The sequence below is a fragment of the Anabrus simplex genome, chromosome X (genome assembly GCF_040414725.1).
Source record: "Anabrus simplex isolate iqAnaSimp1 chromosome X, ASM4041472v1, whole genome shotgun sequence".
Lineage (NCBI taxonomy): Eukaryota > Metazoa > Arthropoda > Insecta > Orthoptera > Tettigoniidae > Anabrus > Anabrus simplex.
In genome coordinates, this window is record NC_090279.1 from 201,909,116 (window position 1) to 201,932,574 (window position 23,459).

General features: G+C 38.1%; 1 protein-coding gene across 1 annotated transcript in view; it reads right to left on the bottom strand.

Annotated features, from left to right (window-relative positions):
- Positions 1–541: 541 nt before the first annotated feature.
- Positions 542–23,459, bottom strand: part of LOC136886340 (ubiquitin-conjugating enzyme E2 L3) — a 45,374-nt gene continuing 22,456 nt past the window's right edge. The window contains exon 4 of the mRNA XM_067159075.2: positions 542–1,064. Coding sequence (XP_067015176.1) covers positions 910–1,064 — 155 coding nt within the window. The 3' untranslated portion in view covers positions 542–909. The remainder of the gene's footprint in view (positions 1,065–23,459) is intronic.

Below are 23,459 nucleotides of genomic sequence, written 5' to 3' on the forward strand. Positions count from 1 at the left end.
AGCACTTCTTTTATGACCTATAAAACCAGCAAAATTATACTCTCCATGGGACCACAAAACGAACAGTAGTTTTCACATTCTAAGTTCTGTGTTTCCTACCAACAAGAATAAAAATACTACAGTATTGAGTACCTTTTTATAGCATAGTTCCTGTGAAGCACCCATGCCCCAATCTACTGCCTCAAAGTTAACGCTCATGTGCACCACCTCGACAAACCTGCACTAAGGAAACATTCTCATCAGAGTACAAACAGCCTGCTGTTTCTTAATGTACCTGAAATTTTGCAATGTCTCCAGGATGACTACATCTCAAGTTATTACATAACTAGCAAAAAAGCAATGAACAAATACAAAGAACACAACAGTTTTTAATTTCTAAACTTATAATATACTTTAGGGGTTTTGTCGATCTTTGCAATCCATTCCAGTCGTTTCAAAGGCAGTTTAAGGTGGAATACGATCACAGAGAGAGAGAAAACCTACACAAAATAAGTCACGCTTCTAATAGTTTTAGTTCACTCTAATAACAACACATTACAAATAAATGCACAAGTTTTTTAAATTTTATTGTATTTACATTTATTTAAAAATGATTCAGGACACAAGCCAAAAAAACCTCCTGAGAAATAACGAACAACTAATTTACACAATTAGTTGATTATTTGCTTCTTCACACTGTTAACAGGAAAACGAAACCATTTCTTCCCATCCTTCATAATATACCCCTTTTAAGATTCCAATTTTAATAAATTTTTTCCTAAAAAGACTTCCTTCACATTTTTACATATTTTTTAAAATATTCTGTGTTCAGAGAGAGGCTGGTCTTGCAGAGACCGACCCCTGGTCTGTTGCGACGAAGCCGCCCTTTCCCCTGTTCTTTATCACAGATACGACATGCAAGCCTCTTGTCTAGTCGGAAGGTCGCTTTTCGCTGTGTTTCTTGGTAAATTCCTCTGCATTCTTAATAAACTTCTTGCGGTCCTTTAGGAACTCCTCTGCTAGATCGGCCCTTAATGGATGTTCTGGCTCAGGGTCGTTGACTAGTGCCACGAGGGCTTGTATCACTGAAAACACAAGAAGAACAGCAAATAAAGAAAAGGTTCATAAAAAGATAGAGGACAACATATTAGGAAGAGAGCACAATGTACGAGTTAACACAAGTTCTGATTGTGAAAGTGAGGGCAATGATAGTGAAATGGATTACAAACTAACTGGGAAGAAACAGAAAGCTGTCATTTTACCTCTCACAAATACAAGTGAAATTATTGACAACATAAATACAAGTTACAATCAGGGCCCACATTTTTATGTAACATCAAAGTGCAAAATATGTACATAAAAATGTAGTCAATACCAGGGAAATACTTGCAATGTAATATTATAATACATTAACCTTTCGGGGTCCAATGTCAGACTGAATCCGACAGTCAATTTTCCATGCCGAAATAGTCCGACAAAACTTCAAGGTTATATATTCCGTACGTTGGAGCGAAAATAACACCGAACTTTAAGCAGTATTTAGCCTGGACATTTCTCTGTTCCGTGCTGCCATCTGCTGTGTCTTTGGAGATAGTCACTGTTGTGTTTATATATTGTTACCGACATGGCATCCACCAGTTGCTGCATGGAACCTGATAACTAGAGCCCGGAAGTTAGGCAAAATGCCTTTTTTATCTGACTGGATATACTGAAGAATCAGACAGAGATAAATATATTTGCGTGCATTTAGGAAGTGTAGAGACAATTTTTATTTTGCCTTTTTTGCCTATTTTGGCTTCCGTTGCCTATTTTAATATTTACAGCCTTTTTTTTGCCTTTTTTGATCGTTATGCATTTTCTTCTACAATTTACACATTTTAAAAAGCACATAATAAATTTCCGTACATCGAAGACAAAAAAGGTTGCACAAATAAAATAACATATTGCCATCACAGATATCTATTTAGAATATTGTTCCCTGTAAATCGTTTATTTGCTTTCAGGCATTGGAAAGCTTATTTTCTCAACCCATTCATTTAACCTATGTAAATAGCAGAACCTTCATAAGGAATGCACAAGCTTAATGAATTCCAGGAAAGAGAGAGGATGATGGAAGTACGTCTCTTTTCCTGCCTCACACCCCTTTTGCTGTGACAATGCGTAATTACCTGGTATTCCCAACTTCAAAATGACAAGATAATGCAGAGGAAGGGAGGAAATCACCTCTGTCTAACTGGTCAAACATAAAAAAAGCTGTTAAATCTACTGTTTAACTTGTTAAAGGCAACTCGGATGTTCGCACTGACTTATTTATCATGCCGAAATTTTCACCGTTGCATGGTAAATTACATGGCTATGTTCGCAAATTCGGTTCGGATACACTTTCTACTGATGGAGCTGTACTCTTCTGCAAAATCTGTGAAAAATTGATTAATCACGAAAAAAAGTACTTTATACCTCTCAACATTTCACAACAATGAAACATAAGTCTAGGTTAAATATTGTTGGCTCTAAGATCAATTTAATATCAACAGAAGTTACAACATCCATCAGGCAATCTCAGTTTTCCCTGGATCTATGTAAAGCTTTCTCAGACTCCGTATTTCCATATCTTCTTTGAAGAGATCCTGCAGAGGATTCGAAGCAGAGTTGCAGAAAAGAAGATCTGGATCCCCATTGATGAAACTACGGATGCAATGGGACGCTACATGCCCAACGTCATCATTGGAACTATGGAAGCAAAGCAAACCAACCTATCATAAGAAGACTGGAGTGAGCAAATGGTTCCACAGTGGCACAGTTGTTCACAAATTCATTAATGTAACTCTGGCCGGATGGAATACGGCATGATGATGTCCTACTTTTTGTCACAGATGCAGCACCTTACATGAAAAAAGCAGCTACAGCCTTGAAAGTTCTCTTTCCTAAAATGCTCCACCTCACATGTCTAACCCATGAACTGCACAGAATTGCTGAAGAGATAAAAAGTTTGTACCCTCACGTGGATAAGTTAGTTTCGAATACCAAGAAAATCTTCCTAAAATACCCTCCCGAATCCGGGTTTTCAAGGACATGGGACCAGAGCTCCCTTTACCTCCACAGCCAGTTCTCACCAGATGGGGAACCTGGATCTCACCAGTCATATATTACAGCAACAATTTGGACAAGATATGTGAGGTACTTCATGCCGTATCGGTAGACGAAGTTGCTTCGTCTCGCGAGGTAAAAAAGTTGTTGGACCATGAAGAGCTTAACAGTGATCTGGCATTTATATCAGCACATTATAGTGTGATACCGAAAGCATGCTTGAAGTTGGAGGAAAGAGATGATTCGCTGGTATCATCTATAGCAATCTTTGAAGATGCAGTAAATCAACTGTTGCAAGCACAGGAGAAAAAGGAAGCAGTGTTAGTGAAAAGTGTAAACGTGTTCTGAGTGCTAATGTGGACATTGAAAAAATGAAGAACATTTGTGATGTTCTGAAAGGTGAAAATTCTATTTTAACTGGCATGTGTCCTTCCGAAATAGCTTGTTTCAAATTTGCGCCAATCACTTCAGTGGAAGTAGAAAGTTCCTTTTCCATGATGAAAATCATTCTTTCAGACAATCGTTTGTCTATGACAGTTGATACTTTGAAAGAGCACCTTGTTGTTGCTTGTAACCAAGGAAAGTAAGAGTAAGTACGCTAATTATGTGATAAATTGATAATAAAGAAATGAATATTTAAAATACATATATTCATTAATAATGAGTGAGATTCCTCTTTGCTTTCACTCCTAATAAATGCCTATTTTAATTACAGTACTGCCTATTTTCAGTATTTCAAGTGCTGTTTTGCCTGCCTATTTTAACCAAAAATAAATGCCTAACTTTCGGGCTCTACTGATAACGTTTACAGACAGTTGTGTGACAGTGGCGATATTGACGATTTGTCGACTGATTCTGAAAGTGAAAATTTTTTATACTAAGAGGTCGGCAACCTCGCTATGTGCACTTATTTTTCGTTTCCATCTTTATCATTTGTTTTCTTTGTAGGTTAACACAGTTTATAGATTCAATTATGTTTTGTTTTAACCTCTTTTTCACTGAATTTTGTCGCAGCAAATTGTTTATTCCTCCATATGATGATTTAAATATTGTATATTGTGCTGTTTTTATTTTCGTCATGTCTCTTTTTTTTTCATTTGTTCCTTCATTATGTTTTATGGCACATTTTTAGCTTGTATTATGTAAATTACTTTAAACCCCCCACCCATTTGTTTCACTATGATGGCTCAAACGAGTCGAAACATGTTTGCATTTGATTACTCCATCTAATGATGTAATTATATAATGTATTGAATTAGGAGGACACACTTAATTTTGCCTTCGTAAAGTGAAAACCGTCAATACAGAACGATCCAATAACTTGTAATGAAATTAGTGTTCCCAAATCTGAGAATTTTCTGAGTGAGGAGGAGAAAATCGCAGTGGAAGACAGTGGTGAAAACAGTGATGTAGGGGTGATCAATGAAGAGGGTGATCGTGATTTTTCAAAGTATCCTCACAACAGTATTGAGTACATGCCTCCTAATACAGCAAAGAAGTTGGTAGCTTTAGTGAACAGTTTTATACTATACAATAAGGGGTCAAAAGTGACGGGAAGGGGTGTCCTGTTTGAGTGCCATGTATGACCCCTGAGCGTTGCGGCGTAGCTCAGCAGTCTGTCACAGACACCAGTGACATGAAGATGGCAACATGTCGTGAGTTAACCCACTTTGAAAATGGGATGATCATCAGCACACGGTGCATGGGTCATAGCATTGCGGAAATTACACGCTAATGTGGGTTTCCGAGGTCAACAGTCTCGAGGGTGGATCTTCAATATCGCAGAGAGAATGTTACCACACAAGCTAACCACTGCACGGGAAGACCACAGGTGTTTAAGGAAGAGACATTACGTTGCCTACGCAGAACCATACCACAGGCGCTCAACGGGCTACCGCCCAGTTGAATGTTGGGAGTCAGGAACCCATTTCTACCAGGACTGTAAAGAGGCAACTGCACTTCACAAGCTTCACCAGCCAACGACCAACTGTGTTCCTTTGCTGACACCTCGACACAGAGCTTAACGACGTGCTTGGGCCAGAGAACATCGGCAATGGACCATGCAACAGTGGCAGCGTGTGGTACGGTCCAATGAATCCCGGTTCCAGTTGTATCAAGCTGATGGGTGCGTGAGAGTGTGGCGTATGCCCCATGAAGCTATGGATCCTATGTGTCAACAAGGTTGTGTCGAGGCGGGAGGTGGCTCAGTTTTTGTCTGGGAGGCATTCTCATGGTCGCAATTAGGCCCCATTGTCCGGCTGCAGGGAGCGCTGACAGTTGCACGTTATGTGGACATTCGTACAGACCATCTGCATCACTTTCTGGCCATAGAGTACCCCGATGAAGATGCCATGTTACCACTGTGGTGGCACGCAGGTAGTTGGAGGAGCACTCCAGTGAAGTTACGACTATGCACTGGCCCTCCAAATCCCCCGATCTTAACCCAATCGAGCATTTATGGGATGCTGTCGATGCTGGTGTATGCTCCATGAACCATACACCAAGTACACAAGACCAATTGTGGGTAGCATTGCAAGATTCGTGGGTCCAGATCCTTCCAGAAGGATTTCAACACTTGTAGGGTCAATACCTCGCCGTATCGCTGCCGTTTTGAGGGCCCGCGGGTCATACGTGGCACAACCCCTTCCCGCGACTTTTGGTCATTCAGTGTACATCAACTGAGACACATTGGAGTTACTCTTCAACAATTTTTTTACCAACAACGCCAACATCTCATGGATTTTTAAAGTGTCCTGTTTCATTTACATTTTTTAGATGTCATGCATTTTTAGTGCTTTTAATTATGGTAATTTTGGTCTGTAATGGTTGAGGGTGACAAAAAAATAAGGTTGAAACTAGTCCCATTAATATTTTAATGAGAATGTAGTTATGTTGTCATTGATAATTACGTATTGAATAGGTGAACCCACTCTTACCCCATTTAACGTCTAAAATTTGTCAATGCTGATCATTATGACGTTTATATCATATCGTATAAATCAATTTGAAACAGGCTTCTATTAAAAAACAACTGATGAACCTAACAATTATAGACAATAAAGACTATGCCTTAATGAACATGTCCCCTGGGTGGACTATAACAACATAGCATTTATTGACCTAATTTTTAATTAATTAATTAATTAATTAATTAATCCTTCAAGAAAGATATCACCTTACAAATAGTAAGTGACTATGTGGGTCCTGAAAGAAGAAAATTTCTTGCATTGTTGAATATCATTATGCACGATTCAGTAGAGAATTCACTCATCCTGTGAATTTTTAGTTAATCCTTAATGTTTAAGACGATGCCATTTAGACAAGTTAAAGACAATCTGTGGCTTTTCATACGTTTCCAGGTCACCAGTGGCATAGCACCCCACTTCCAAACAGTAGTTCAGCCTATAACCTACCAGACTTTGATACGGTTCATTGGGAGTTACTGTTTAAAGCAATGTGCAAAGTAGGGCTTGACTGGAAGGGCAATGAACAAAAATTTTGACAATATACAAAAACTGCATGGTTCTGTCACAGCCTCCTAGATTCTCACGGATCGTGAGATTTTTGAGAGTTAACACCGTGTTAGCTAACATTTCCCCAGGAAATGTTTGGATAAACGCAAGAATTTTAACATGCTGCTAAATTTTTAACACTATGTTAACAAACAGGGTTTTAGTGATCTTTTAACTGAGATTGAATAAACCGGGCCTTACAGTCTTAAACCAAGAGATAACAAAGCTCAAGCTAAAAATTAATACCAAGAAGACAAAAGTCAGGGTTATAGACAAGAAAAGAAGTGGAGGAAGGACAGATTTAAGAATAGGCAGAGGGCAACTTAAAGTAGCCAAATTTTGCTATCTCGGTAATAATGTTGAGAAAAACAACAGATGTCTCAACGGAATTAAGAGAGGAAGGAATAACATTGGCCAAGAATGCTTTCCAAAATAAAAAGAACCTTCTGGTAAACAGATGCATCAACACTCACACTAAAGAGATGTCTAAAAACCTTTGCATGGAGTGTCTCAACATATGGGTGTGAAACGCGGATGTTAGCAAACTGAGGAAAGCTTGTCTTGGGGCAGCAGAAATGTGGTTCTGGAGGAGAATTACCAGAACTAACTGGACTGACAGGATAAGCAATGAGATGGTTCTGCAAGAAATACGACGGGGAAGACAAGTAGTTAAAATCATAGAAAAATGCAAAGCAAAGCTAATTGAACACTTATTTAGGCACAATACTCTTTTACAAAATATTTTCAAAGGCAAGATTTTAGGGAATAAAACAATGGGACGACCACTAACATTTTATTTCAAAAATGTATTATATCATCTGTAATTGGAGAAGTAATAACTCTGTTGATGATAAATCAAATAAAAATAGGGTCAGTGAGATAGGATATTGTTCCTCCTTGGAGATGTAAAGGACTACCGAGGAAAAGAAACAATGGCTGCAAAGACAAGGCTTAGCCTTTTGAAATAATAATAATAATAATAATAATAATAATAATAATAATAATAATAATAATAATAATAATAATAATAACAAAAAAGATCACCTGGTCAACTTATAAAAAAAAACTCTCTCCATGAATGCTAAATTTCAACATTACAATACAGTTGTAAAATCTGAAGCAACAAATGCTAGTGAAACTCTCTTCAAGCTGAACACTAAATCAACAACCAATAAGTTGCAGAAGGTAGATAGAAGGATCATCAGGACAATCATCAACAAGAAACACCAAGTTGATGGCCAAGGGAGTTCATTACCCAATGAACTGGTATATCGTGAAAGCGAATCAATAATAGATACAATGCAGAAGAAGAGAATTGCCCGTCATGTATTCAGACTGCCAGAAACCCGACTAGTAAAACAGTTATTTAGTTACTTCTGGAAAAATAAAACAAAGAACTGCAGTATTGGACAGATAAACCTGAAGCAGTTCTAGGGTTAATCAGACACACTGCCGAGAAAACTAAGTTACAGATATCTTTAGAGAAAACCAAATAGGCTAGCTCATTAATATTAAGGAGGTGTTCAAAAAAAGCTGAAGACTAAATATGGAAAAATAAACAAGGTCAAGAAATTCAGGCACCTTGAAGAAATAATTCATCGTAGCACATTAGAAAATGAAGCCAACCAAAAGAGAATTAGGAAACAGCATTACAACTCACCAGATACTTACATAACAAGAAATCCACTTCTAGAAGAGCAAAGTTAAGACACTATAATGTAGTGATTAAACCAGAGTGCCCATATGCAGCAGTGTGTCTGAACATGGTCAGAATTAGGAACTACATGGAACAGATTTTTTTCTTTTCCCAGGCAAGTCGAAGGACAATTGGATGAAGTAGTGAAAAAAAAAAGGCAGAGGTAAATCAGGAGGGAAATGAGGATCACGTGACCATCCATCATTTTTAATTTTTTCGAAGATGGCTGCTTTCAGTACTCAGGTAGGGTCCAAATTTACTCCTTATAGCTCTAAAACCAACCGTTTGAGATATTGCCCATTTAAACAAAGAATTTTAACAAATCCAAGTTGGACTTCATAGCTTATCAATACATTCTGAGGCTGAAAACAGTGGAAATGCCAAAGGACCTAAATGACGAAACGAACTGTTAACCCTTCCGGTTTTTAACCTAACTTAGTGTTCATCAATACTCGTACTCGTTGGCTGAATGGTCAGCGTACTGCCTTCGGTTCAGAGGGTCCCGGGGTTCGATTCCCGGCCGGGTCGGGGATTTTAACCTTAATTGGTTAATTCCAATGGCATGGGGGCTGGATGTATGTGTTGTCTTCATCATCATTTCATCCTCATCACGATGCGCAGGTTGCCTACGGGAGTCAAATAGAAAGACCTGCACCTGGCGAGCCGAACCCGTCCTGGGATATCCCGGCACTAAAAGCCATACGACATTTCATTTCATCAATACTCGTGCAAGGTAATTAGCGAAGTGATGAAAAATCGCTCCTTTTTGCTTTCAAACAAACCGTTTGAGATATTTGCATTTTTATCTACATTTCGGCAATTTGGCCCACCCTCGATGGATACTTGTTCCTACGTTCCCAAAATCTTGCACATGTATTCCCGATACTAAAATGGATCGAACCACAACTCGAGCAATTACGGCCAGGGCCAACTGTTTGAGAAAACTGGTATTTTATCCATTTTGGAGTAGAGAAGAGCTTTATGGTTAAATAGCAAAGATACTATGAGGAAAATAAACTCAATATTCTATGGAAACATGAAGAGAATGTATTCCAATAAATTAGACAAATCTTTGATATTTTTTTTAATCTAAGACCTAAAACAAACCTGAAATGTTCCCAAGAGACTAAGGATATACGAATAATGAACATCAGAGACAAGAATCTATTTAGGGAATCAACAGTTAGCGTCACAGGTTTCCACCAGGAGAAGGTTAGCAGCAAGAAGAACTGGTCAGATGAAAGGAGGGAGGCTGCCAAACAAAAACTGCTCCATAACTCGCATAAGTAGTCATATCATTAAATTACTTTGAGTGGTTCTTCGATGGCTCGAAAAAAAGTAAGAAGAAAAATAATACTTTTTACACCCGTACAATAGATACTGGTGTTTAGAGAGATCAGAGTTTCTTAAATGTGCCAGTAAATGTGACGCACCTCTTGAACAGTGAACATATAAGCCAACAACCTTGAGACTAGCCCTCCTCCAACTAAGATACGCAAATCGCAGAAAAGACCTTGAGTAAAACACTGAAGGAGCTAGCAAAGGGCTAGTCAGAGTGGACTGTCAAAGCAGGGCAGAGTATATTTGTACACTATTGAGAATAACCTACTTTCAATTCTATATGCAACTTTTAGCCTTCCCAAGTCCCAAAAGTTCCACAAGTAATGGAAGAATTTGAAATCTAAGTCTTGAGTACTCTTTTGGGCACAAAAATTGATGGGATTCTGGATGGCCACTTTTCTTCACTGAACCTATACTTGGGCTTGCCTGTCCAGTTTTAAACAGAACAGTGGAAAATTTTCCTGTTTTATTCCAGGTGCATATTGTAAACCATACAACAAATGTTCCAGTTTCAAAAACAACTGTACGACGACTTGTATTTCTGAATCTAGCAACAAATTACCTATTCCACTGGCGACGACAGAAATGAACATTTGAAGTCAAGTAAACTAGTACTGCAACACTAGAGATGGCTGTACCTGAACTGATGAGTGTATCAAATAAAATTTAAATTAACACCTTTTCAGTCAGTTGATCACATAAGTTAAAATATATTACATTATAACATTCCTGTAAAAAAAAACAACAGTATTACACAAGGAATAAAAAATACACACTATTAAACAAAGAATGACATGTTTCGTACTTAAAAGGATCACATCAGATTCTACCAATTCTACAATATTTGGACATATTTATGTTTTTTTCTGTCCAAACACCTAGGAATTTGAAACTCCAGCATACACTGTGTGGTCTTTGAAAAACCATTGTTCCTTCTTTTAAGAAGAAAACATGTCATTCTTTGTTTAATAATGTGTTGGGTTCTTTTTACAGGCACGTTACTGTGCATATGTAATATTTATGTTTACCTTGTGTGTTCAACAAACTGAAAGCTGTTAAGTTACATTTAACTGAGTTGCCAACGGAAAGTATGACTTTCTTCTCTCAACAAATCAAATCAAATTTTCAATTAACCCTTCTGGGTGGGAGCATTTAAAAATCTAGCCTTCATTGGATACGGGAGGAGGTTTCACTGGGCAGTTGAAGGCTAGCATACCTGTGCACCAAACTGTTTTTCGATACCATATCTCTGTTAATTTCCATCGGTCCATCATATAGTGTCCTTAGTCGCGTTGTCATTAAAGTGAGGTAATATGCATATGGATTCAAGTTTGTCTAAAGTTATGAATCAAATAGGGGTGTGATAATGGTACATTTTTTCGAGAAGACCCAAACATTTTAATCTCTGTACTCTTCCCATCAACACGAAGATAATATACTTCCATTTTCATTGACTGGAATCAACTCCCTTACCCTAGATCAAAATGGAAATAACATTCCTCAGGACTTCATGTACCACTAAGTGTAGTGATTTGTTTCCATTACCATCAGCTGGATGAGTTCAAGTGAAAAAGGAACGTTTGGAAGACTTCCCTGGTTGCACGACATTTAGAGCTAAACCAGGGTGTGAAAAAAACCTTACAATGTTTAATTCTTACATAATTGTCCATGTCATCCCAGTAAAAATTACACACAGCAGTACCACATCTAGCACAAATAATGTCTGAAACAGTCTCTTCTGTATCATTTCATCCTCATATCGGTCTAATTCAGCAATATCAACATCACTGTAATCAGAATCATCGCTAAAATTATAACTACTATCCTTGCAATCACTAAAACACTCGTTTAACATGGCTTGTATAGCATCGCTAGAAAAATTAACCTTGTTTACCGATGCCATTGTGACAGAAGTACACAGGCGAATAGTCAATGAATTTTACACATCAATAACTTGGCAAAAAATCGTTAAAATGGATCGATAGATACTTGAAATGAAAGAATGAAACTTTATCCACATAATTGTTAAGAGACCTCGGACATTGTTCGAAATAAACTCAAGAGATGGAACGATAATGCACATGCGGCGCAGACACATCACTCCACACTGTCGGGTTAACAAAGAGAATTTCCTCTATATAATGAACATTACACGGAAGGGTAAGCAAAACAGATCTACAGTTTATCTAATTTAAAAAATGAGCTGTACATTTATAATGATTATAAGACAGTATTTCCTAATAAAAATGTGTTGAAAAGTCCATGCTCAAATGAAAAATAGTAATTTATTTGTGTAATATCAAATATCTCAGGTAAGTGATATACAAACATATTCTTGGTGTTGTCCCAATATGGAATCAAAAGTAACTGAACAAAAGGTAATGATCTCGCTAGAATCAGCAATGCTTCTCTTCCGCAGCAAAATTCTCCCTGCTCTCACCTATGGTATTCATCTCATCTGGGACCACCTTACTATGACAGACTTAGAAACCCTAGAAAGTGTAAAAGCCAGATTCCTGAAAAGAATACTGGGGATAGCAATAACAGCACCGTCAAGACTAGCGTATATGCTTGCAAAAGAATGCTTTTTCATAGAAGATACGAGGTACATCCTACAGCTACCATCTACACCACAAGCAGAAGAAGTCCTTAGGAAAAGAAAAGAAAAACAAGAAGAAATATGGCCAGAATTTTTCATAACAGAAGCCATGCTAGACCGAAGATGGAGTGGACCAAACCAGGTTTTGCAAAGTACCATTACTAGACTATCTGTTCGTGGATTTCATCATAAATTGTGCATGAAAACATTTCCACGACCCAGATGAAGACTGCTTATGCAAACTATGCAACGAAGTGTGTGAACGTTATTTTACATTTTGTACACAGAGACACAAGACTCTAAAGGAATACAGCAAAGAATAATGTATTTTGTATCTATTCGATCAGTGTATACCAATTTTATGCACGTTTGTGCGCTCTTTTCTTAATAATAATCATAATAATAATAAAAATGTTTGTGTCAATACATGTGTTCCTATTTCTCATTTTTCATATCTGGCAACCCTACATAATATACTCTACATTGGGCTGAATGTGTTCAAACAAATCCAGGGCTACCGAGGATAAATCAGAAGTGGCAACAACAAAGCAAAATGTTGAAAGAAAGGGGAGATATTTAGAAGTCAAATCAAGGTTATTACATAAATACAGTAAGAAGAAAGGTCAAACACCAAAAGACAATCTATCATTATTCTGGACATCAAATAGGTGAGTCAATATGTGCAGTGACTTATTGATTGGTGCCCCAGTTATGAGGAAGTCTGCCTTATTATACTGCTTTTCATGTCTAAATACATACATGCTGGATACTCTGAACATGCAATCCCAGGTATTGACTAACAACAGATAATCCTTAGCCCAACATACCTCTAGAAAGGAGAATACAATGCCATAATGAACTAAAGAGCTCTCGCAGTATTTTCATATTTTAAAATACCATCTCCAAGTGATATAGAATTAAGTTGGTCTGAAAATTTTCTTTACCCTCAAAGAAATTTCCTGGCATGGAAAGATTCTGTACATTTTCTTAGCTTTTCTGGATTTTAAGAAAATATGGTACATAATGTAACTGTTATTTTATCTTGTACTGAAGTCTTCCAACTTCTAGAATACAGTTGTTCTTACATACAAATTTCTACAGAAGAGTCCTACTGACCCACAAAGCTGGTGATGATGATGATAATAATAATAATAATAATAATAATAATAATAATCTACACAGAAGAACAGAAGAAAGAAGTCAGTGCAAGGATCAAGAAGTACTGGCAGAATGTGAAGTCAGGACTGGTGAAAAATAACGTAAAGACTGTAAAACGTGGTCCATAGATGGCCGGAATGATAATAAATAAATAAATAAATAAATAAATAAATAAATAAATAATAATAATAATAATAATAAAGTACAGGGGTCAGACAAGGAGATGGGCTCTCTCTGCTTTTATTCAACTCGATCTTGGACAAAATGATTGAAAAATGGGAAGAAAAAGTAAATGGAATTCAGTTAGGAAGAACATGTGCAAACAGAACAATCAAAATGTTTGGCATTCACAGATGACCTGGGAATATTACTTAATAGACAAGAAGCACAAGAAGCATAAAATTTCTATCAAAACAGGTCTACAGATATCATATAAGAAAACACAGTATATGGAAAGAAAATATAACAATACTCAAGCCATGCACACAAAATATGGAAAGATCACAAGAGTAGAAAAGTTCAAGTATCTAGGGGAATATATACAACAAGGAGGATCAAATAAGGCATCCAACACAGACAGGATAGACAATCTTCAGAAAGCGTACAAAATCACATGGACACACTACAATAAAAGAAACATATCAAGACAGGCCAAACCCAGGCACTACAACACAGTTGTACTAGCAGAAGCCCTTTACGCTTCAGAAACCACCACAATTGGACAATCAGGTACAGAGAAAAAAATAGAACGTTAAAATCCTCAGAAAGATTTTTTGGAGCAATACACAGAGATGGTATATGTATGAAGAGACCAACGGAAGAACTATATGAATACACAGACAGACTTACAAACATGATCAGAAAATGCCGACTAATGTTCTATGGGCACCTACAGAATGAACAGCAGACTCACACAGAGAATTTTTGATGTAGAAAAAACAACTGGGTGAAAGAAATAGAAGATCAACAACAAGCAAGTATCGACAAGGCAATGATAAATGAAAAACATATTTAGAAATAAAATTATGAATGCAAAATTTGAAGTAAAAGAGAGTAAAAAAAGGGAAAGTATGGACTGAACAAAGGACACAGGAACACAATCAAGGAATGAAGAGATTTTGGGAAGAGAAAAGGAAAAAAACAAGACGAAACTGAATAATCATGTAACATTCAAGTTCAACCACGGTCTTAATAACAATAACAATAATAATAATAAATAATAATAATAAGTCAGTAGCTACAAGACTTCAAAAAATAGAATTTCTTTTCAACACACACAGAATAATGTTGTTTGAGTCATCAGTCCATAGACTGGTTTGATGCAGCCTTCCATGCCACCCTATCCTGTGTTAAACTTTTCATTTCTACATAACTGCAGCATCCTACATCTGCTCTAATCCGCTTGTCATATTCATAACTTGGAGTACCCCTACTGTTCTTAGCGCCTACAATTCCCTCAAAAATCAACTACATAAGTCCTGGGTGTCTTAAGATGTGTCCTATCATTCTACCTCTTCTTCTCATCAAATTTAGCCACAATGATGTCCTCTCACCAATTCAATTCAGTATCTCTTCATTCGTGATTTGATCTATCCATCTTGTCTTCAGCAATCTTCTGTAACACCACATTTCAAAAGCTTCTATTCTCTTCTTTTCTGAGCGAGTTATTGTCCATGTTTCACTTCCATACAATGCCACTCTCCAAACAAAAGTAATCAGAAACATTTTTCTAATTCCTATAACAATATTCGAAGTGATCAAATTTCTTTTCTTAAGAAAGGCCTTTCTTGCTTGTGCTAGCCTGCATTTTATGTCCTCCTTACTTCTGCCATCGTTAGTTATTTTATTACCCAAGTAACAGTAGTCATCTGCTTACTTTAAGACTTCATTTCCTAATCTAATATATCCTGCCTCACTGACTTAGTACAACTGCACTCCATTACTTTTGTATTGGACTTATTTATTTTCATCTTGTACTTCTCACCCAAGAATCCATCCATACTATTCAGCAACTTCTCCAGATCTTCTGCAGTCTCAGATAAAATATCATCGGCAAATCTCAGGGTTTTGATTTCCTCCCCTTGAATCGACATTCCCTTTCCAAAATCATCTTTAATTTCCGTTACTGCCTGTTCTATATAAACACTGAAAAGGAGGGGGGACAAACTGCAGCCTTGTCTCACCCCTTTCTGGATTGCTGCTTCTTTTTCATAGCCCTCGATTTTTATCACTGCAGACTAATTTTTATATAGATTGTAGATAACTCTTCTTTCTCGGTACCTGATCCCGATCACCTTCAAGCTTGATCCAATCAACATTATCATATGCCTTCTAGATCTACGAAGGCCATGTACATGGGCTTGCCCTTCTTAATTCAATCCTCTAAGATCGGACGTAAAGTCACAATTGCTTCACGGGTTCCTACATTTCTTATGAAGCCAAACTGATCTTCCCCCAACTCAGTTTCGTCTTTCCACTCTTCTGTAAATAATACGTCTTAGAATTTTGCAGGCATGAGATATTAAACTAATGATGCGATAGTTTTCGCACTTGTCAACACCGGCCTTCTTGGGAATATGTATAACAATATTCTGCCGAAAATCGGGTGGCACGTCTCCTGTCTCATACATCTTCCACACCAAATGGAATAACCTCGCTGTGCTTGTTTCTCCTAACGGATCAGTAATTCAGAGGGAGTGCCATCAATTCCAGGTGCTTTGCTCCTATTTAGGTCTCTCAAGTCTCTGTCAAACTCTGACCTCAAAATAGGGTCACCCATTTCATCAGCATCAACAGCCTCTTCTTGTTCCAGAACCAAATTGTCTACATCTTTACCTTGATACAACTGTTAGATATGTTCCTGCCATCTGTCTGCTTTGTCTTCTTTCCCTAGAAGTGGTTTTCCATCTGAACTCTTAATATTCATACACCTAGTTTTCCTTCCTCCAAAGGTTTGCTTGATTTTCCTGTATGCAGCATTTACCTTTCCCAGGACCATACAACCTTCAACATCCTTGCACTTAAGCCATTCTTCCTTAGCTGTCATGCACTTTCTATCCACTTCATTCTTTAATTGCCTGTATTCCTTTTTTCCCCTCTTCATTTTTTAGCATTCTTGTACTTTAGTCGTTCATCAATCAGGTCTAGTATCTCTTGATTTATCCATTGATTCTTATGTGATCTTTGCTTTCTTACTACTATTTCTTCAGCAGCCCTAGAGACCTCATTCTTCACAACTGTCCATTCTTCCTCTATTGTGTTTCCTTCAGCCTTTCCATTTAGTTCTTGTGCAACATGTTCCTTGAAACAGTCCCTCACACTGTTTTCTTTCAACTTGTCTAGATCCCACCTCCTTGCATTCCTTCCTTTCTTCAATTTCTTCAACTTCAGCTGGCATTTCACGACCAACAAGTTGTGGTCAGAATCCACATCTGCTCCTGGGAACGTTTCGCAATCCAACACCTGGTTTCTGAACCTCTGCCTAATCATAATGAAGTCTATTTGATACCTTCCAGTGTCTCGTTCACGTATACAACCGTCTTTTGTGGTGTTTGAACCAAATATTAGCAAGGTCTAAACTGTGATTGGTGCAGCATTCAACCAGCCTACTTCGTCTTATGTACATTTGTCCCAATCTGAATTCTCCTACTGTATTACCTTGTCTTCCTTGGCCTACCAATGCATTCCAGTCTCCTATCACAATTAGATTCTCGCCACCTTTTACATACTGTATTAAATCTATTTCTTCATATATTCTTTCGATTTCCTCATCATCCGCTGAACTAGAAGGCATATAGACCTGCACTATTGTAGTGGGCATTGGTTTGGTGTCTACCTTGACAACAATAATCCTTTCACTATGCTGGTCATAGTGGCTTACTCACTGCCCTATTTTCTTATTCATTATTAAACCAACTCCTGCATTTCCCGTTTGATTTTGTGTTGATAATTCTGTAGTCGCCTGACCAAAAAACCTGGTCTTCCTGCCAACGTACTTCACTTTTACCAACTACATCTAACTTTAATCTATCCGTCTCCCTTTTCAGATTCTTTAACCTACCACAGCGATTCAAACTTCTAACATTCCATGCGCCGACTCGCAAAATGTTAGTATCCATCTTCCTGATGATCGCCCCCTCTCGTGTAGACCCCACCCGGAGATCCGAATGGGGGGACTATTTTACCTCCGGAATATTTTACTCGGGAGGCAGCCATCGTCAGTACATCATTCATACGGAGAGAGCTGCTTGTCCTCGGGAGTTAGTTACGGCTGTAGTTTCCCGTTTCAGCCGTGCAGCAGCATCAACATAGCTAAGCCATGTTGAGTACAGTATTATTACAAGGCCATATCAGTCAATAATCTAGATTGTCGCCCTTGTAAGTTCCAAAAGACTGCTACCCCCCTTTCGATGAACCATTCGTTAGTCTGCTCTCTCAACATATACCCATACGATATGGTTACACCTGTGGCTTGGCTATCTGCTTCATTGGGACGCACAAGCCTCCCCACCGCGACAAGGTCACAAGGTTCATCGGGGAGGCACAGAATGTTAATAAATAATGCTTGTCCTGGAACAGCAAAATTTGTTGTTACTTAACAGTGATCAAACCTGAAACTCTTTATGCTTCAGAAATGCTCAATTCAAAGGACTGATCAGAGATTGATTAGAGATTAAAGAAAAGAAAATCATGAGGAAAAATCTTAGGGCTCAAAATTAAGAATGGAATACATGGCCGCAAAACCCAACTTGGAGATATATTTACAAATTTCTAAACTTACCGATACAATGAGACTGCAACAAATTCAATTTTTAAGCCATTTGGAAAGAATGAATAACACCAGTCTTTCTTACTGAATCCACAAATTTCTGCAAATCAAACGTACGAGATCAAAATTGTATAAGCAAGTAGAGAAAGACCTCACTGAATTAGGATCAACAAATCTGCAGGAGAGAAATGTAATTAGGAAAATTGTTCACACAAGGGGATTTGAGGTGGATGGGAAGAAACATGACGTACCTGGTAGGAGGAATTGCACGAGGAGGAAAGCTCAACAAATATTGATTCCACGTGATTCCATGTGACCCATTTTTGCAGAATAATAATAATAATAATAATAATAATAATAATAATAATAATAATAATAAAAGTCCTCCTCTGCGAACCACGTGACCTTGCCGCGGTGGGGAGGCTTGCGTGTCCCAATGATGCAGATAGCCGAGCCACAGGTGCAACCATATCGGATGGGTATCTGTTGAGAGACTAGACTAACGAATGGTTCATCGAAAGGGGGGTAGCAGCCTTTCGGTAGTTGCAAGGGCGGCAGTCTAGATGATTGACTGATATGGCCTTGTAATAACACTCAACATGGCTTAGCTGTGTTGATACTGCTACACGGCTGAAAGCAACGGGAAACTACAGCCGTAACTACCTCCCGAGGACATGCAGCTCTCTCTGTATGAAGGATGTACTGATGATGGCTTCCTCCCGGGTAAAATATTCTGGAGGTAAACTAGTCCCCCATTCGGATCTCCGGGTGGGGACTACACGAGAGGGGGCGATCACCTGGAAGATGGATACTGACATTCTGCGAGTCGGAGCGTGGAATGTTAGAAGTTTGAATCGTTGTGGTAGGTTAGAGAATCTGAAAAGGGAGATGGATATGTTAAAGTTAGATGTAGTTGGTATAAGTGAAGTACGTTGGCAGGAAGAACAGGATTTTTGGTCAGGCGACTACCGAATTATCAACACGAAATCAAACAGGGGAAATGCAGGAGTTGGTTTAATAATGAATAAGAAAATAGGGCAGCGGATAAGCTACTACGACCAGCATAGTGAAAGAATTATTGTCGCCAAGATAGACACCAAACCAATGCACACCACAATAGTGCAGGTCTATATGCCCACTAGTTCAGCGGATGATGAAGAAATTGAAAGAATACAGGAGATAGAAGATTTAATACAATATGTCAAAGGTGACGAGAATCTAATTGTGATGGGAGACTGGAATGCAGTGGTAGGCCAAGGAAGAGAAGGTAGCACAGTAGGAGAATTTGGATTGGGACAAAGGAACGAAAGAGGAAGTCGGCTGGTTGAATTCTGCACTGATCATAATTTAGTCCTCGCCAAAACTTGGTTCAATCACCACAAACGACGGCTGTATACGTGGACAAGACCTGGAGACACTAGAAGGTATCAAATAGACTTCATTATGATTAGGCAGAGATTCAGAAACCAGGTGTTGGATTGCAAAACTTTCCCAGGAACAGACGTGGACTCTGACCACAACTTGTTGGTCATGAAATGCCATCTGAAGTTGAAGAAACTGAAGAAAGGAAAGAATGCAAAAAGATGGGATCTAGACAAGTTGAAAGAAAAGAGTGTGAGGGATTGTTTCAAGGAACATGTTGCACAAGGACTAAATGAAAAGGCCGAAGGAAACACAGTAGAGGAAGAGTGGAGAGCCATGAAAAATGAAGTCAGTAGGGCTGCTGAAGAAATGTTAGGAAGGAAGAAAAGATCAACTAAGAATCAGTGGATAACTCAGGAGATACTAGACCTGATTGATGAACGACGAAAATACAAGAATGCTAGAAATGAAGAGGGCAGAAAAGAATACAGGCGATTAAAGAATGAAGTGGATAGAAAGTGCAAGGTAGCTAAGGAAGAATGGCTGAAGGAGAAGTGCAAGGATGTCGAAGGCTGTATGGTCCTGGGAAAGGTAGATGCTGCAAACAGGAAAATCAAGGAAACCTTTGGAGAAAGGAAATCTAGGTGCATGAATATTAAGAGCTCAGATGGAAAGCCACTTCTAGGGAAAGAAGACAAAGCAGAAAGATGGCAGGAGCATATCCAACAGTTGTATCAAGGTAACGATGTAGATAATTTGGTTCTGGAACATGAAGAGGCTGTTGATGCTGATGAAATGGGAGACCTAATTTTGAGGTCAGAGTTTGACAGAGCTGTGAGTGACCTAAATAGGAACAAGGCACCTGGAATTGATGATTACTGACTGCCTTAGGAGAAACCAGCATGTATGAGACAGGAGAAGTCCCATCCGATTTTCGGCAGAATGTTGTTATACCTATTCCCAAGAAAGCCGGTGCTGACAGGTGTGAAAACTACCGCACCATTAGTTTAGTATCTCATGCCTGCAAAATTTTAACACGTATTATTTACAGAAGAATGGAAAAACAAGTTGAAGCTGAGTTGGGGGAAGATCACTTTGGCTTCAGAAGAAATGTAGGAACACGTGAAGCAATCCTGACTTTACGTCTGATCTTAGAGGGTCGAATCAAGAAGGACAAGGACAAGGCATTCGATAATGTTGATTGGACCTTGCTATTTATGATTCTGAAGATGATAGGGATCAGATACCGAGAACGAAGAATTATCTACAACCTGTATAAGAATCAGTCTGCAGTGATAAGAATCGAGGGCTTTGAAAAAGAAGCAGCAATCCAGAAAGGAGTAAGGCAAGGCTGCAGTTTGTCCCCTCTCCTTTTCAATGTTTACATAGAACAGGCAGTAAAGGAAATCAAAGAGAAATTTGGAAAGGGAATCACAGTCCAAGGAGAGGAAATCAAAACCTTAAGATTTGCCGATGATATTATTTTATCTGAGACTGCAGAAGATCGAGAATTTGCTGAATGGTATGGATGAAGTCTTAGGTAAGGAGTACAAGATGAAAATAAATAAGTCCAAAACAAAAGTAATGGAGTGCAGTCGAACGAAGGTAGGTGATGTAGGAAATATTAGATTAGGAAACAAAGTCTTAAAGGAAGTAGATGAATATTGTTACTTGGGTAGTAAAATAACTAACGATGGCAGAAGTAAGGAGGACATAAAATGCAGACTAGCACAAGCAAGGAAGAGCTTTCTTAAGAAAAGAAATTTGCTCATTTCAAACATTGATATCGGAATTAGAAAGATGTTTTTGAAGACTTTTGTGTGGAGCGTGGCATTGTATGGAAGTGAAACATGGACGATAACTAGCTCAGAAAGAAAGAGAATAGAAGCTTTTGAAATGTGGTGTTACAGAAGAATGCTGAAGGTGAGATGGATAGATCGAATCACGAATGAAGAGATACTGAATCGAATTGGTGAGAGGAGATCGATTTGGCTAAATTTGACAAGAAGAAGAGATAGAATGATAGGACACATCTTAAGACAACCAGGACTTGTTCAGTTGGTTTTTGAAGGAAGTGTAGGTGGCAAGAACGGTATGGGTAGACCAAGGTATGAATATGACAAACAGATTTGAGCAGATGTAGGATGCAATAGTTACGTAGAAATTAAAAGGTTAGCACAGGATAGGGTGGCATGGAGGGCTGCATCAAACCAGTCTATGGACTGATGACTCAACCAACCAATAATAAAGTGATATAACAAGAAAGCAAATCAATAATTGATACAATGTGGAAAAGGAGAATTGCCTTTCTTTTGGTCATGTATTCAGACTGCCAAAAAACCGACTAGTGAAGCAGTAACTTAGTTATTTCTGGTAAAAATAAAACAAAGAACACTTGGTTCACAGAGATCATGAATGATTTAGAAGAATTAAATTAATCAATGCTCCAAACTGAAGGCGAAGAAGAGAAGAGAATTCTAAAGAACAAACACATACAATTCAAACTCATAACATTTGAACGAAGGAAGTACACCATTACTGACAACCAAAGGGCAGCCAGGTCCGACAGGATGAAGTTTTAGGAGCGGAAGAAGAAGCTGAAAAGCTATTTAATAGTATTGGACTTTAATATATAGTATATGACTTGCTGAGACATCAAGGTGAACAACCCAAGCTGTCAAAGATACATGCAACCAACTTTATATAGAAAAGTGTACAAAAATATGCATTATCTATGTCAAAGATACATAGTAAACTATGTAAATAATAATAATAATAATAATAATAATAACAATAATAATAATAATAATAATAATAATAATAATAATAATAATAATAATAATAATAATAATAATACTGACAGGTATGCTTTTCAGTGTTCAGTCTGCAAGTCTCTGAATTAACCCTCTATCTACACCTTGCATTGCAGCCTTGTTTACTCCTGTAAATTCAAAGTTTTCTTTCAGTCTGTCGAATACTAATTATAATACCTATAATACTATAATGACCGGGCAAGTTAGCCGTGCGGTTAAGGGTGCGCGGCTGTGAGCTTGCACCCGGGGGGTGGTGTGTTCGAATTCCACTGTCAGCAGCCCTGATGATGATTTTCCGTGGTTACCCATTTTCACACCAGGCAAATGCTGGGGCTGTACCTTAATTAAGGCCACGGCCGCTTCCTTCCAACTCCTGCACTTTTCCTATCCCATCGTCACCATAAGATCTATCTGTGTCTGTGCAACGTAAAGCCACTAGCAAAAAAACAAAAACAAAAAAACTATACCGTGCATATTAATGCTTTTAGTGCCAGGCGAAAATGTCAAGGTGAGGTCTAAAAGTGCCAAACTGTTTTACTGGAAAATGTAGGCTTTCACAAAATAGTAATTCCTCTCTTTTTAAACGTATGAAAGAGAAACTAAATCGGGGGTGCAAAACACGGCCTTCCAACTTAAGGGTAATTTTCGGACAATTATGAAATTTATCCTCAACCACATGGCGAAGATGGCAAGGGTATGTAAAAACTCAACAAGAAAGGAAAATCATGGACACCTCCTAGTTGTCTTTTTCTGGACATCATACACGCAAAAGAAAAGATTTTACAAAAAAAACAAACATCTAGTGTCCAAAGAACAGGTAATGTGGCTAGTTGTGTACAAAAAAGCATATAATCCATACCACATTCATAAGGCAATTGGGAATCGCATGGAAAACCTACAAACTCACTGAGACATCAAGGTGAACAACCCAAGCTGTCAAAGATACATGCAACCAACTTTATATACAAAAGTGTACAAAAATATGGATTATCTAATAAGGTGAAATACTAGCAGCACACAGCCACTCTGTGTGACATGAATGCTTTGTTTAATGGCTTCAGGACATGCTAACCCACTCGTCTCTATCTAATGCTATGCATCTTTCATGAGCAATGCAGAACAATGCTGGGCATTGAACAAAGGA